Genomic DNA, 17,706 nt, shown 5'->3' with positions numbered 1-17,706 from the left:
ACCCAGTAGTGAAGACTGTATGAGTGGGCGGTGACTGTCAGAGGACGTAAGAGAAAAATAGAATTTTATAGTTTTTGCAAAATCCTTTTCTTCTCCCTTGTCCATTGAGGGACGCAGGATTTCTTAGACTGTTGGAATGGCAAAAGCAGTCTAACAGAGGGATAGGCAACAAAGCAAACAAATGAGCTGAAGAAACCACATCCACGCAGTTGATGACATTAGCAAAAAACAGAGCCATGCCAGATAGTGGACGAGGTCATCCTGTGCTGGCTAAGAGGTTTTTTCTTTCTGCCAGAACCAATCAATTGCACGCTGTCAGAACTATTGTGAAGAAATATATTTTAATCATTTAGTGTTGGAAACATGCATCTCCAAGACTGAATAAGCCCCAGAGGAAGGGTCAGTTTAAGGGCACAGTTAAGCCACCCTTTCAACTTGGGATATCCTGTGTTTTCCTTACTCTCGTGGAGATTGGTAAAAAACCTGTTTGCAGAACTGGGAATAGAACAATCAGTGAGTATTTTATTGCCCACCTGGAGCTTAGGAGAAAAGTGGCTAAAAGACTGGGGTAATAAAAACTTGAAACAGCAAACATCAATTGACTTTACAAGACAAGGATACACCGTCTCAAGAGTAAAAAGAAGAACCTTGGGTGATGTTAATCAAACTGGGCAACCCTCAATATACCTCTGTACATAGACTAAGGCTAGCATAAAACCTGAATTTCCATCTAAAATATCTTAACTACTGAATGTAAATAAAAAAAAAAAAAAAACAATATATATATATATATATATACAGTATCTCACAAAAGTATACCCCTCACATTTTTGTAAATATTTTATTATATCTTTTCATGTGACAGCACTGAAGAAATTACACTTTGCTACAATGTGAAGAAGTGAGTGTACAGCTTGTATAACTGTAAATTTGCTGTCCCCCTCAAAATAACTCAACACACAGCCATTAATGTCTAAACTGCTGGCAACAAAAGTGAGTATACCCCTAAGTGAACATGTCCGAATTGGGCCCAATTAGCCATTTTCCCTCCCCGATGTCATGCGACTCGTTAGTGTTACAAGGTCTCAGGTGTCAATGGGGAGCAGGTGTGTTAAGTTTAGCGTGGTAACGCTCTCACTCTCTTATACTGATCACTGGAAGTTGAATATGGCACCTCATGACAAAGAACTCTCTGAGGATCTGAAAAAAAGAATTGTTGCTCTACATAAACATGGCCTATACTATAAGAAAATTTCCAAGACCCTAAAACTGACCTGCAGCACGGTGACCAAGACCATACAGCGGTTTAACAGGACAGGTTCCACTCAGAACACAGGCCTCGCCATGGTCGACCAAAGAAGTTGAGTGCACGTGCTCAGCATCCATCCTCCCCTCAATACTGTGCAGTCGTCCTGTCCCCTTTGCAGAAAAGAATCCCCAAAGAATGATGTTTCCACCTCCATGCTTCACGGATGGGATGGTGTTCTTGGGGTTGTACTCATCCTTCTTCTTTCTCCAAACACGGCGAGTGGAGTTTAGACTGAAAAGTACTATTTTTGGCTCATCAGACCACATGATCTTCTCCCATTCCTCCTCTTGATAATCCAGATGGTCATTGGCAAACTTCAGACGGGCCTGGACATGCGCTGGCTTGAGTAGGGGTACCTTGCGTGCGCTGCAGGATTGTAATCCATGACGGCGTAGTGTGTTACTAATGGTTTTCTTTGAGACTGTGGTCCCAGCTCTGTTCAGGTCATTGACCAGGTCCTGCCGAGTAGTTCTGGGCTGAGCCCTCACCTTCCTCACGATCATTGATGCCCCATTAGGTGAGATCTTGCATGGAGCCCCAGACCGAGGGAGAATGACCGTCATCTTGAACTTATCCATTTTCTAATAATTGCACCAACAGTTGTTGCCTTCTCACAAGCTGCTTGCCTATTGTCCTGTAGCCCATCCCAGCCTTGTGCAGGTCTACAATTTTATCCCTGATGTCCTTACAGAGCTCTCTGGCCTTGGCCATTGTGGAGAGGTTGGAGTCTGCTTGATTGAGTGTGTGGACAGGTGTCTTTTATACAGGTAACAAGTTCAAACAGGTGCAGTTAATACAGGTAATGAGTGGAGAACAGGAGGGCTTCTTAAAAGACAAAATAACAGGTCAGTGAGAGCCGGAATTCTTACTGGTTGGTAGGTGGTCAAATACTTATGTCATGCAATAAAATGCAAATTAATTATTTAAAAATCACACAATGTGATTTTCTGGATTTTTGCTTTAGATTCCGTCTCTCACAGTTGAAGAGTACCTATGATAAAATTACAGAACTCTACATGTTTTGTAAGTAGGAAAACCTGCAAAATCGACAGTGTATCAAATACTTGTTCTCCCCACTGTATAATATATATATATATATATATATATATATATATATATATATATAAAACAAAATTATAAACGCAACACTTTTTTTTTTGCCCCCATTTTTCATGAACTGAACTCAAAGATCTAAGATTTTTTGTATGTACACAAAAGGCCTATTTCTCTCAAATATTGTTCACAAATCTAGCTAAATCCATCCACCTCACAAGTGTGGCATATCAAGATGCTGATTAGAGAGCATGACTATTACACAGGTGTGCCTTAGGCTGGCAACAATAAAGGCCACACCATTTGCCTCACACAGTGCAACACATCTCCTTCACATAGAGTTGATTAGGTTGTTGATTGTGGCCTGTGGAATGTTGGTTCACCCCTCTTCAATGACTGTGCGAAGTTTCTGGATATTGGCAGTACCTGGAACACGCTGTCGTTTACGCCGATCCAGAGCATCCCAAACATGCTCAATGGTTGACATGTACGGTGAGTGTGCTGGCCATGCAAGAACTGGGATGTTTTCACCTTCCAGGAATTGTGTACAGATCCTTGCAACATGGGGCCGTGCATTATCATGCTGCAACAAGAGGTGATGGTTGTGGATGAATGGCACAACAATGGGCCTCAGGATCTTGTCACGGTATCTCTATGCATTCAAAATGCCATCAATAAAATGCACTGGTTTTTTCGTTGTTCATAACATACGCCTGCCCATACCATAACCCCACCGCCACCAAGGGCCACTCGATCCCCAACGTCAGCAAACAGCTCACCCACACAACGACATACACGCTGTCTGCCATCTGCCCTAAACAGTGAAAAACGGGATTCATCCGTGAAGAGAACACCTCCGCAAAGTGCCAGATGCCATAGAATGTGAGCATTTGCCCACTTAAGTCAGTTACGAAGACTAACTGCAGTCAGGTCGAGACCCTGATGAGGACGACGAGCATGCAGATGAGGTTCCCTGAGACGGTTTCTGACAGTTTGTGCAGAAATTCTTTGGTTATGCAAACCGATTGTTGCAGCAGCTGTCCGGGTAGCTGGTCTAAGACAATCTTGGAGGTGAAGATGATGGATGTGGAGGTCCTAGGCTGGTGTGGTTACACGTGGTCTGGGGTTGTGAGGCCGGTTGTATGTACTGCCAAATTCTCTGAAACGTCTTTGGAGAGGGCTTATGGTAGAGAAATGAACATTTCTGCAGTCGGCATCAACATCATTTAAAATATGTGGACCCTATATAACAGAGATCCAACTAGGAATATTAACATGTTTATTGATGTACAACCTCCAAAAGTCCATAATATGCCTAGATGGAACTATCTCCACCTATACACAAGAATGTATGAATATATGACTATAACCTCATTTATCATATCTCCTAAAATGGGTTCAGTTATGATTTTATTGTCTGCTGGCACAATAATAATAATCTTGTTATGTAGCATATACTATACTGATTAGAAATATCCTATATGTAGAAATAGTTTAAATATACAAATTATTGTGTTTAGATATACACTGCTCAAAAAAAAAATTAAAGGAACACTTTTTAATCAGCGTATAGCATCAAGTCAAGTAAACTCCTAGGATATTTATCTCATCAGTTAAGTAGCAGAGGGGGTGTTAATCAGAGTCAGCTGCTTTGGTGTTAATGAAATTAACAACAGGTGCACTAGATGAGCAACAATGAGACGACCTCCAAAACAGGAATGGTTTTACAGGTGGAGGCCACTGACTTTTTTTTTTCCCTACTCATCTTTTCTATTTGTTTTTCACTAGTTTAAAATTTGGCCAGGGTCAGTGTCACTACTGGCAGTATAAGACGATACCTGGACCCTACAGAGTTTGCACAGGCAGTCTAAATCCTCCAGGATGGCACATCAATATGTGCCATTGCCAGAAAGTTTGCTGTGTCTCCCAAGCCCAGCATAGTCTCAAGAGCATGGGGGAGATTCCAGGTGACCGGTAGTTACTCTAGGAGAGCTGGACAGGGTTGTAGAAGGTCCTTAACCCATCAGCAGGACCAGTATCTGCTCCTTTGTGTAAGGAGGAACAGATGAGCACTGTCAAAGCCCTACAAATTGACCCCCAGCAGGCCACTGGTAAATGTCTTTTACCAAACAATCAGAAACAGACTTTATGAGGGTGGCCTGGGGGCCGACATCCTCTACTGGGTTCTGTGCTCACTGCCCGGTACCTTGGAGCTCGATTGGCATTTGCCAGTGAACACCAGAATTGGCAGGTCCGCCACTTGTGCCCTGTGCTTTTCGCAGATGAGAGCAGGTTCACCCTGAGCACATGTGACAAATGTGAAAGGGTCTGGAAAAGCCGTGGAGAACGTTATGCTGCCTGCAACATCGTTCAGCATGACCAAATTTTGGTGGTGGGTCTGGGGAGGCATATCGCACAGCCCTCTACATGCTAGACAATAGCACCCTGACTGCCATTAGGTATCGAGATCCTTGGACCCATTGTCAGAGACTACACTAGTGCAGTGAGTCCTGGGTTCCTCCTGGTGCATGACAATGCCCGGTTAATGTGGAGAGAGTAGGCAGCCAGTTCCTTGAGGATGAAGAAATTGATACCACTGAATAGCCCCCACGATTGCCTGACCTGAATCCAAAACACTTCTGGGACATTATTTTTCGGTCTATCCGACGCTGCCAGGTTGTATCTTCATCTGTTCAGAAGCTCAGCGATGCCCTGGTCCAGATCTAGGAGGAAATACCCCAGGATATCATTCGTTGCTTCATTAGGAGCATGCCCTGATGTTGTCAGGCATGCATACAAGTACATGGGGGCCAAACAAACTACTCAGTACCATTTTGAGTTGCTGCAGTGAAATTTGAGTAAAATGGACTAGCCTGCTGCATTACTTTTTCACTTAAATTTTCGGGGTGTCTTTGAATTCAGCCCTCTGTATGTTGATAATTTTGATTTCCATCAAGCGATGTGGCATCCTTTCATTTCTAAGTTACCCAGTCCATATCAGAATAGATATCCAGCATGATATTTTTTCCCATTGAGATCTGATGTGTTTTTAAAGTGTTCCTTTAATTTTTTTGAGCAGTGTATTTACTATACCCATATATACAGTATATATATATATATATCATACATACAGTTATTTTCCTTCACCTAGATGTAAAAATAATCATTATATACATATATATGTAGAACACCTCTTCGTAATCAATATAATTATATTTGAAACAGTGCTGTATTAGAAATATATGCTCATGTTAGCGTTACCAGATATGCCAAACAATACACACATATATATATATTTGAAATATCACATGGCCACACTTGTATCATGAGAAAGTGCACAGTCCTACAACAAATTTTTGAGAACAAATTTCTTTCCTTAGGATGACACTTGGTGGTGGTTACGAGAGGCAATGCTTTAACAAATAGTGAAGTTAATATTTATCCATATAAACCAATGAAAAGAGAATTCACCTTCTGGGATAGGCTTAATTAAATATTTTTGGCCTTTTTGCTCAGAATGGTATATAGGACCAGGATAGGAAGCCATGGGGGCACACTGGATGACTCTTCACTTCACACTCTACTCATCACACTTCATCCATACAAACCTGGACACTTCATCCACAAACACACCCATCCATCTAGAGAGATACTCATCATGCCTCATACTCTGCCACTTCAATGATGCAGCTACACCATGATGAGACACCATTTTGGGAAAGTCAGCCATTTTAAGGGACTCTGGTACGATCATTGTAAGTCGGCAGCCATTTTGGAAGGGTAAAATATAATACATTGATGTTCATGATTCATTGCTTGTTATATTATACCTATTATGGATTTCTTCTGATATTTAGATTGTTCTTCCCCCGATATAATAACCATTTTTAGATTTTTCTTTGATCCGATTTTTACTTTTCCAATTTTAATCCTTTTCTTGTTTTACGCTATAATAGCGTACTGTTTTACATAGTTTGATACTTAATCTTTCTGCAGGAGAGTAACTGTCGGGCTGGGTAAAATGCAGACTATTGTCTGATAGTTAAATATATATATATATATATATATATATATATATATATGGTTATTCTATCCACGGGGAGAAGTGAATGCTTTTATTTTATTTACAATAACTCCACAAAATACATTAGCGAATGTTGCACATCATTTTGTTATTTAAGAATGTAGTCTATGTCCATCCACAAATCAAACTATTTATTGTGAATACATGTCTAGTGAATAAATACTATTTCAATTCCATATTTTAGTCTGTATTCATCTTGATCAATCTGTGTTTGCAAAGAAATTTGACTGCTAAAAATTACTCAATAGAATATATAATCGTTCAGGCAATTCCTGACGGAAACGCATAACAGAACCTTGTATAGTTCAATGGAAGATGATCTGATGGTCACTAGTGTATGACTTTCATGAAAGCTAGAATAACCATCAATTCACTCTGATTTATTAAGAACAAAACTTGGTGGTTAAGATGCTCAATATCAAAAGCTCTACTTCTATGTGAATGTTATAAATATATATATATAGCTATAAAGATACTTACGATCTAAGCATACAAGAATGGTATCCCTTTCTAGCTGAGTTACATGAACAACATCTGTCTGTGGGGTATCTAAAGACAATAAATAAAATGTTACCAGTGTGATATAAAGACTGCAGCGTATTATTCAATAATGATACCTTTCCTAGGAAAGAAGAGATGAAGAAATAAAAAATAATATGTACTAACCTGTTTCGGTGAACCAAGAAGATGTGGAATTGGGATTCAGGGTCTCAAATTTCACAACCTGGTTAAAGTCTGTGCCCTTGCTGACACTTACACAAACTAATGGAAACTCCTGCTCCGGTACCACCAGCATTTCCAAAACCATGAGTGGGCACGGCAAGGGGAAGTCTATATGCTGTAAAGAAAACATGCATAAAATATTGAGTACAGAAGAATAAACTATAGTAGAGGTGTATAATTAAACAGACCTCTCTAGTTCATATGCAAATTTTTTTAGATTTGCAAAAACAAAAAGAAAAAGAAATGCACTTATCCACAGCAGCCAATTGAGTCTCATCACTCATGAATTTGGAATGAATAAAATAGTTTATTATATAAACAATAAAATTAAGATATTTGAGAAAGTATGGGAATCATGGGCCAGATATCTAACTGGTGATCCTAGATCCATAGCCGGCTGACTAGGTTCTGGGACTGTGGGGTCTCGTCCAACTACCCTCTTTAATCTTTACCCTCTCTTTTTTATTCTAAAACTCTGATGTCATCTTTTTCAGGTCTTTCCGATTGTCCTGACTAAATGTGGAAATTATGACAGTCCTTAGGGCTGGAGTCACGACACCAGTTGGTATAATTTTATTTTCTTGTTATGTAACGAGATTATGATGTGCCTTATTTTTACGAGATTATGATGTGCCTTATTTTTACGAGAATAAGATTTTACACAGTTTGAGAGATAGCCCACAAAGTTGGAATGATCCATATAGCTTGAGAAGATTTTTATTATCTTCACAACAGACAATAGGGAGGAAATACAACTAAAGGAGAAAAGGAAGAGACCAAGAAGACTTCTTTACATAAACTGGTGGGCTTTCAGTCCTTTGATATATGTTTGACACTTGTGGAAGATATGTACTCTTTGTTACATCATTGTATTTTCTTTGTTATTATGAAATACTTTAATAAAAACATTGAAACAGAAAATAGTGTATTATGATTGCTACATCTTTTTTATATGCGCTTTACCACCTTAATAAAATGGCAATGTAGTTGCAAAACTATAATGAAGTAAACAAATTCAACAGACTGGAGAAACTTTTTGCCATGTTCTACAAGTGTTGAGCATTTTTTTCAGCCTGTAAAAGTATCTCTATGCAAGCGTACGTATCCATGGATGCATAGGCATTTAAAGGTGTATCAAAGGAAGAGCATTTACAGGCTGAAAAAAACCCCACCATAGGCGCATTCAGGAGAGAAGCTGAAAACAAGAAAGCATTCTAAACATGCCTAAATGCATGTAAACAAGCCTAAATCCTAGACATTACAAATTCTGGATAGACATGTCTAGTGTTAAAGCGTTAATTCATTCCAGTGGTCAGAATTAATTAATATTCTGGTCAATTGAATCCATCAATGCTCAAATGCTTGGCGTGCCTAAACACATGTGCAATACACAGCCATTATTTCATTTTTTTAAGCAGCTTTTCTCCTGCCAGTAGTTCTGCCCTTCAGATGGGTAAACAGATGCCCTGTGTGCATAAGGCCTTGGAAGGAAGAACTTGGAGGTGGAAATACTTCTATATTTATGACATACAGTTGACAAGAAAAAAACTCCCAAAAGGTGTTACAGCTAGTTCTTTTTTTCACCTGGAACATAAATGCACCAGACTGCAGTTTTCTAATGAAAAAAAAATATATATTTTTTTAATTGTCAGAATTAAAAAAACAAAAAATAGGACAATACTAGAACAAATATTAGCTGCATGGTCGAGCTGCCAGAAAAAAAGCCTTTACCACGCCAATGCCACAAAAAAACCCAATTACAACATGCCCGACAACACCTTGAAACGCCTCACAGCTTCTGGCACACTGTAATCTGGAGTAAAGGCTTCTTTCTGGCAACAAGACCATGTAGCTCATTTTTAATCGTATCATATTGTGCTCCTTGAAACAACCTCTTGAGGTTGTCTGTGGGTTTTTCTTTGTATTCCAAACAATTTGTCTGGCAGTTGTGGCTGCAATCTTTCTTGGTCTACCTGAACTTGGCATGGTATCAAGAGATGCCTGATATTTACACATCCTAATAAGTGATGGAGCAATACTGACTGGCATATTTAAGGCTTTGAATATATTTTTTTTATATCCTTTTTCATCTTTATAAAGTTCCATTACCTTGTTACACAGGTCTTTTGACAGCTCTTTTCTGTTCTCCATGGCTCAGTATGTAGTGCATCTCAGTGCATCCATGTGAGAGCTAACAAACTCATTGACTATTTATACACAGACATGAATTGTAATTTAAAAAGCCACAGATGTAGGAAATTAAGCAATTTTAACCTGTGTGTGTGTGTCATCTTGTGCGTCTGTACCAAGGCCAAACATTTTAGGGTTTGATCAGGGCCATTTGGGTGATTTCTGTTAGTTATCATTGTGATTTAAAAAGGAATAGAACAACTATGTGATAATAAATGGCTTCGCATAATCGCTATCCTGAAAAAAAAAGCCAGTTTTTTGCCATGATGAGTCATTTTTTCAATATCAATCAAATTTAACATTTTCTGCCAGGGTAGGCAAACTTTTGAGCACAACTGTAAATTACCCCCCAGGTGTCTGAAGGCTAGGCAGGCAGCTTGGAGAGGGTCAGACTTACTGATGAAAACAGTGGTTGTGGTGTAAACTTCCACAGCACGAACTTAAATTAGTCAGTGAAGAGAAAATATCTTTCTGAAACACTAGAGCTGAGAAGAAAGACGTGGGAATCGGGTACTGGAGGAGGTAGAGAGTTAAAAGCCACATTAAGAAGGAAGAACGCTCTAGGCCATAACACCACTTTGCCCTCCTGTAGGACCAGAGTGGGTGCTTTACAGGACAAGGCTGCCAGCTCAGAAAACACACCTTGCAGAGGTGATGGCAAATAGAAAGATAACCCAGAGAATAAAGGGGGGCAGTGGAATTTTCTCAATTTGTGTTAAATGAGCCTGCACTGAGGCAACCATTCTTGATCTAACAAAGTCATAGGAGAATGTACAGCAGGAACTACATAGGTCACACCTTATACAAAAGCTTTAGCATAGGAAATAAAGGCTAGTGGTCTTTGCATAACACTGCAAACTCTGATGTATTCTTGATTGTGCTTAGGTGCAAATGTTATAGACCAGACTGGAAACAGACCAGTTTTCTTCCCATGGATTATTTTCTGGGGTGAAAACTTTATTCTTTGCAACAGGAGAAGTATGCTGTCCATGAGCAATGAAAGACCTTGTGAAAGTATATTTTGTAACAATTACAGCCAGGACTCACAGATTCAGAGAGCCCCTGCTCCCAGGACCTGGGCTTCAACAGCCCTGCTAACTCTGTTAAAGACAGCAACCATAACCTGGATGGTAAACCGGTCCATAGTACTGACCGTCTAAGAGAGCCCACTGAGCATCCATCACCAGTCGGACAGGTCAGAATACCTTAGTTGCCTGGGCCAATCTGGAACTATAAGGATTACTGCAATGTCCTTCATCTTGATCAAGCTAAGCAAATGGGGCAGGGGCTGTAGAGGAGAAAATACCTAAATAAGGCTGTACTGATCCTACGGAGCATCTACAGCCCCAACAGAGGATCCTGTATCTGGAGACATACGTGGAATCCGGAGACCGAAAGGTGCATGTCCGGCATCTCCCACCTATAACACCTGTGGCCTTGAAACACCTCTGGGTATAGACGTCATCCAAAGTCTGATGGCAAAGGAAGTCTGCCTGTGACCCCATACAAAGAAATTGAGGGTGCCACTTCAGGCTCCGTAGGTCCTTGTAAGCTGACAACTGCTGTGAGTGCAGGTAGGGAAAGAGCTCGTCTCAGCTCCATAGAAATCAATGGAGAAGGAAAAGAGGAACGGCACATCACACAAAATCCTCATGTAAAGAGTGAAAGAAGCCTCAGCCTAGACTCTGTCCAGGCCATGCCCCAACATGTTTTACCCTGTCCACGTGGCTTAGTCAAATTAACTCTACCTGCCTATTGCCCATCCCTGGGTTGTAAGTGGGCAAGGTTGGAAAATTAAGTTCTATCCAAGACAAGATCCTTTCTACTGCTCCTGCCATATCAAGACTACTGGTTCCTCCCTAAACACTACTGCTGTGGCATTGTTCAACTAAATGTGGCTTGGATGACCCACCGGCAAGGCAATCCAGCTTTGCAGAAACAAACCATACTTGCTTGTTCCACATGAATGTTCAGTGGGAGATGGGATTCCGCCAGTGATTAATTAAGTCCCCTTCCCAGCCTGGCAGAAGATCCCAACAATACAGACCTGCTTACGGACATAGAAATAAGGGGCAACTTAGGAAACAGTGACCATAGGTCAATACGTTTCAGTATTATCATAGTAACAGGAAACACAAGGGTAATATAAGGACACTGAATTTCAAAAGAGCCAATTTCCCAAAACTGTGCTCTTTGCTAGAAAATACAAACCCATTTCCAAAAAAGTTGGGACACTGTACAAATTGTGAGTAAAAAAGAAATGGACTAATTTACAAATCTCATAAACTTATATTTTATTCACAATATAATATAGATAACATATCAAATGTTGAAAGTGAGATATTTTGAAATGTCATGCCAAATATTGGCTCATTTTGGATTTCATGAGAGCTAGACATTCCAAAAGAGTTGGGACAGGTAGCAATAAGAGGCCGTAAAAGTTAAATGTATATATTAGGAACAGCGAGTGGACCAATTTGTAACTTATTAGGTCAATTGGCAACATGATTGGGTATAAAAAGAGCCTCTCAAAGTGGAAGTGTCTCTCAGAAGTCAAGATGGGCAGAGGATCACCAATTCCCCCAATGCTGTGGCAAAAAATAGTGGATCAATATCAGAAAGGAGTTTCTCAGAGAAAAATTGCAAAGAGTTTGAAGTTATCATCATCTACAGTGCATAATATCATCCAAAGATTCAGAGAATCAGGAACAATCTCTGCGTAAGGGTCAAGGCTGGAAAACCATACTGGATGCCTGTGATCTTCGGGCCCTTATACGGCACTGCATGACATACAGGAGTGCTACTTGAATGGATATCACAACATGGGCTCAGGAATACTTCCAGAAAAAATTGTCGGTAAACACAATTCACAGTGCCATTCACCGTTGCCGGCTAAAACTCAGGCCAAAAATAAGCCATATCTAAACATGAGCTAGAAGCGCAGGTGTGTTCTCTGGGCCAAGGCTCATTTAAAATGGACTGTGGCAAAGTGGAAAACTGTTCTGTGGTCAGACGGATCAAAATTTGAAGTTCCTCTGGAAAACTGGGACGCCATGTCATCCGGACTAAGGACAACCCAAGTTGTTATCAGCGCTAAGTTCAGAAGCCTGCATCTCTGATGGTATGGGGTTGAATGAGTGCATGTGGCATGGGCAGCTTACACATCTGGAAAGGCACCATAAATGCTGAAAGGTATATCCAAGTTCTAAAACAACATATGCTCCCATCCAGACGTCATCTCTTTCAGGGAAGACCTTGCATTTTCCAACATGACAATGTCAAACCACATACTGCATCAATTACAACATCATGGCTATGTAGAAGAAGGATCCGGGTACTTAAATGGCCAGCCTGCAGTCCAGATCTTTCACCCATAGAAAACATTTGGTGCATCATAAAGAAGAAGATGCAACAAAGAAGACCTAAGACAGTTGAGCAACTAGAAGCCTGTATTAGACAAGAATGGGACATCATTCCTAAACTTGAGCAACTTGTCTCCTCAGTCCCCAGACATTTGCAGACTGTTATAAAAAGAAGAGGGGATGCCACACAGTGGTAAACATGGCCTTGTCCCAACTTTTTTGAGGTGTGTTGATGCCATGGAATTTAAAATCAACTTATTTTTCCCTTAAAATTATACATTTTCTCAGTTTAAACATTTGATATGTCATCTATGTTGTATTCTGAATAAAATATTGAAATTTGAAACTTCCACATCATTGCATTCTGTTTTTATTCACAATTTGTACACTGTCCCAACTTTTTTGGAATCGGGTTTGTATCAAATGGGATAGAACCCTGGGACCAAAGAACACTGAGGAAAAATTGGAGTGCTTCAAGAGCATACTAAACAAAGGGATTGGCCAGTGCATTCCAAAGGGAAATACATTTAAAAGAGCAATACTAAAACCTGGGGGGCTAAACTCCAACATAAAAATGCATATTAATACTAAAGAAAAGGCCTTCAAAAAATACAAGGCTGAGGGGTCATGGGCAGCATTCAAGCATTGCAAAGAGTGTAATAAGAAATGTAAAGGTGAAATCAAGGCGGCAAAAAATAGAACACGAAAGACATATAGCGGAAGAGTAAAAAAAAAAAAACCCCAAGGAATTCTTTAAGTATATAAATAGTAAGAAAGCAAGGCCAGAACACATTGGCCCCATAAAAGATGACAAAGGGAATCTGGCCACAGAGGACAGAGAGAAGGCGAAAGTGTTAAATAATTTCTTCTTTTCAGTCTTCACAAAAGAATTGGGGGGCTACACTAACCCAGCTTGTAATGCTAAATTAAATAATACACCTCAGGAAGTACCCCCATGGTTAACAGAAGATAGACTTAGAACTAAACTAGAGAAACTTAACATAAATAAATCACCGGGACCAGATGGCTTGCACCCGAGGGTTCTTAAAGAGCTCAGCCAGGTGATAGCCAGATCATTATTCTTGCTCTTTAAGGATAGTCTACAGATGGGTATGGTGCCACCTGATGGAAAAAAGCCAACGTGGTACCAATATTTAAAAAAGGCCTGAGATATATCCCGAGTAACTAGGCCGGTCAGCCTAACATCAACAGTCTGCAAGATTTTGGAGGAGATGTTAAGAGACTACATACAAGACTTAATGTAATGAGAACGATATTATTAGTAGTAATCAGCATGGATTCATGAAAAATCGTTCTTGCCAGACCAATCTATTAACCTTCTACGATGAGGTGAGTTGCCATCTAGACAAAGGAAAGCCTGTGGATGTGGTGTATCTGGACTTTGCAAAGGCATTTGACACAGTTCCCCACAAACGCTTACTGTACAAGCTAAGGTACATAGGTATGGACCATAGGGTGAGTACCTGGATAGAGAACTGGCTCCAGGGGTAAGTCCAGGGGGTGGTGATAAATGGGGAGTATCCCAAAATCAGATTGGGCGGGTGTGGAAAGTGGGGCCCCCCAAGGTTTTGTCCTGGGACCAATCCTGTTTAATTTATTCATAAACGACCTAGAGGAGGGGATATCTAGTACAATCTCAGTATTTGTGGATGATAATAAACTAAGCATGACTATATATCTTCGATGCAAGATGTGGAAACCTTACAAGCAGACCTGAACAAAATAATGGGGTGGGCAACTACATGGCAGATGAGGTTTAATGTTGAAAAATGTAAAGTAATGCACTTGGGTGTCAGAAACACGAAAGCAAGCTACTCACTGGGGGGGGGAACCTCTGGGTGAATCTAAGATGGAAAAGGACCTGGGGGTCCTAGTGGACAACAGGCTTGGCAGTGGCATGCAATGCCAAGCCGCTGCAAGCAAAGCCAACAAAATACTGGCATGTATAAAAAAGAGGATTCACTCCAGAAATAAAGAGATTATTCTCCCACTCTACAAGACTCTGGTCCGGCCACATCTGGAGTATTCCGTTCAGTTCTGGGCACCGGTCCACAGGAAGGATGTGCTGGAGCTGGAGAGAGTCCAGAGAAGGGCAACAAAAATAATTAGGGGAATAAAGGACCTCAGCTATGAGGAAAGATACTTATTCTCTCTGGAGAAGAGACGCTTGAGGGGGGATATGATATCAATGTACAAATACTGTACTGGTGATGACCCTAGCATAAGGAACAAACTTTTCAGAGAAAGGGAATACAATAAGACACGTGGCCATTCACTAAAACTAGAGGAAAACCGGTTTAACCTTAAAATACATAAGGGGTTCTTTACTGTCAGAGCAGTAAGGATGTGGAATTCTCTTCCACAAGCAGTAGTATCAGCAGGTAGCATTGATAGCTTCAAAAAACTATTAGATGGGCACCTTAAAGACCACAACATAACGGGGTATACAATGTATGGTTAACATCAAACACACACACACATCATAGGTTGAACTGGATGGACTGATGTCTTTTTTCAACCTCACAAACTATGTAATTATGCAAGATCAGACAGAGGTTACACCAAATCCAGGTCATCTTCATTGTCAGGCGAGTCAGCTTCTTTAATGATCAAACTAAAATGTCCCAGGATGACAGAATAGCAAACATAGGGACTGGAGTGGAGCCAGGCAACAGAAATAACTCAAAGTCATTGGCATGTGCAGAATTGGGCAGCTCTTAGAAAGGGGAGTTTGAATTTGGGAGTAAACAGTGTGAAATTTCTCTTGGGTAAGGAACACTTGGCTTGAGCTGTGTCTAGGAAAAGATCCAGATATTCCAAACAATGAGTCAGGTCCAGCACTTATTCCAGAAGGTACAGTCTCCAAACAAACCTTTTCAAAGTCTATAATGCCCCTATCACAAAGTCCATCAAGTGACCTCAAAAGACATGTGCAGCAAGTGGTTTTACATATCGGCACTGCAGTCTAACACCTTAACCAAAAACTATTACTCCTATAGGCTAATAAAATACAAGTATGTGAAAAAAGATGGGCAATTTCAATAAACCCACCTATGCTATAGGACAAGGCTGCTGTCAAGTGCTGATAGGTGCCACCGCCTGCCAATCACGACCAATTCAAGTAAATGGGGCCACTCTGCAAGCACCCCGCAACTGCATGCTTCTGCGGAGTCTAAGGGGTAAAAGCAAGTGGTGAGAACGCAACACAACGCTGCTTGTTTTAACCCATTGTTTGCGTTACTGCGCAAAATTGCAGGGCACTTACAGAACAGCCTCATTCACTTAAATGAATCATGCCTGGTAGGTGCTACACTCACCAACCATGACAGGGCTGCAACATGTTTACACCCCTAGCCACTGCAGCTAAAAGGGGTGCAGTTGGGGTGGGGGTGGGAAAAGTATGTGGTTGTAAAGGCAAAAGGTGTGTAGCAGTCCCCCTAATACTTACCTGAGCCCCCTCTCGATCCAGCGATGTCCACGAATGCCTCGGCTGCTCTGGATTCTCACTCCTGATTGGCTGAGACACAGCAGAGCAGTGGCGCCATTGGGTCCCGCTGCTGTCAATCAAACTCAGTTAGCCAAGACAGAGAGAGAGAGGGGGCGGGGCTGAACCGTGACTGCTTGCTGTGAGGGCACTCAACAGGAGGGAGGGGCCAGGAGCTCCAGCCAGGGACCCAAGAAGAGAAGGATCTGGGCTGCTTTGTGCAAAACCATTCCAAGGAGCAGGTAAGTATGACATGTTTGTTATTTTAATAGAAAAAAAAAAATGAGACTTGACAATCACTTTTACTAAGGGGTTTAACCCCCCCCCCCCCCCCCCGCCAAACTGCAAATGAACACTTACTGTTTTGAAACCCCTATAAAGCTGCTTTCACACTGTGTTGCTGTTTACCGGTACCGAGGGTGCAGTGTAGTGCATATGCTACTTTCCTAGTTTAGCTGTGCTTCGCCATAGACTTCCTTCTATTATATGCTGCAGGTGTGGGCACTTTCTAAAAATGTTTTGGTGTGCTTTTAGAAAATGCAGCAAATCTGCAGAATATAACAGAAGTATATGGCTAAGCACAGCAAACCCACAGAAAGCTGCAGGTACACTGCACCCGTAGTACAGGAAGCACATTAGTGTGAAAGCAGTCCTACTAATATGCCCAGTATATTGCTTCACACTGAACTGAAGATCTCGCCTTTCTTGCTGCTGGCACCACTCTGAAGACCACTAGCCAGTAATAAAGGTGGAGTGCAGTTGGTATCATTCCTCATGGGACAGGAGCCATCACTACAGAAGAGGCATAAGCTTATGCGGCTTTTGTTCCCTACTACATCTCCAACTTTACAATTAGTCCCTCTGCATTGCACTCTGTTTGATGCTCTGGGATGGTAGGTCAGCAAGCCCAGACCGCTCTCTACCAGTCACCTGGTCAGGATCAACTGGTATATCGCAATCTACCAGTTGCTGACCCCCGATCTAGATTATCCAGCCTGTCACCCAGCTAAGCAGTTGGTTGAGTTGCTGAAGACAGAAGAAAAAAAAAATGCTTTACTGCAAAGAGAAAGTGAACAAAGATTCCCAGCAGGTACGTACTTCTTGATGGGGGGGCTTGGCTTCTGCCAGGGGCTGCTGCTAGGCTGTGGTTTTGTCTCACTCCTGAAGATGGCGCTATAACTCAACAGAGATCAAGACCTCTGCTGTGTCCTTCAATGAACAGAAGAGAAATATCCCAACAACCAGTGAGATATTACAGACTGAACGAGTACAACTTAAATCAGTGTCTTAGAATAGTTTGAAATATTTAGATGGGCATCACAGTCACGCAGCTGGCATGTTGCAATTAGCAATGGCTAACTATATTCTAGCAAAGGTTTTCTTTAAAGCAGTATAAAACCCAAAAACAAAAATTACTATATTGCAGCCTACCGATTCTTACAACTCTTCTGATAATTCTTTTCACTCCTTTGTCAGAAAT

At 41.1% G+C, this 17,706-nt stretch overlaps 1 protein-coding gene across 6 annotated transcripts in view; it reads right to left on the bottom strand.

Moving 5' to 3' along the window:
* The window catches only part of MAP4K3 (mitogen-activated protein kinase kinase kinase kinase 3), an 883,599-nt gene that overhangs the window by 27,621 nt on the left and 838,272 nt on the right, over positions 1 to 17,706 (bottom strand). For all 6 annotated transcript variants that reach the window (XM_082251934.1, XM_082251933.1, XM_082251935.1 and 3 more), the window contains 2 exons: positions 7,113 to 7,284; positions 6,927 to 6,995 (listed from right to left, as the gene is read on the bottom strand). In XM_082251934.1, the coding sequence (XP_082108060.1) occupies positions 6,927 to 6,995; positions 7,113 to 7,284 (241 nt within the window). The remainder of the gene's footprint in view (positions 1 to 6,926; positions 6,996 to 7,112; positions 7,285 to 17,706) is intronic.

The sequence above is a fragment of the Pelophylax lessonae genome, assembly GCF_965119305.1.
Source record: "Pelophylax lessonae genome assembly, chromosome: 3".
Lineage (NCBI taxonomy): Eukaryota > Metazoa > Chordata > Amphibia > Anura > Ranidae > Pelophylax > Pelophylax lessonae.
The sequence above is the reverse complement of the archived record's forward strand: the minus strand, read 5'-3'. Positions and strand labels throughout refer to the sequence as shown.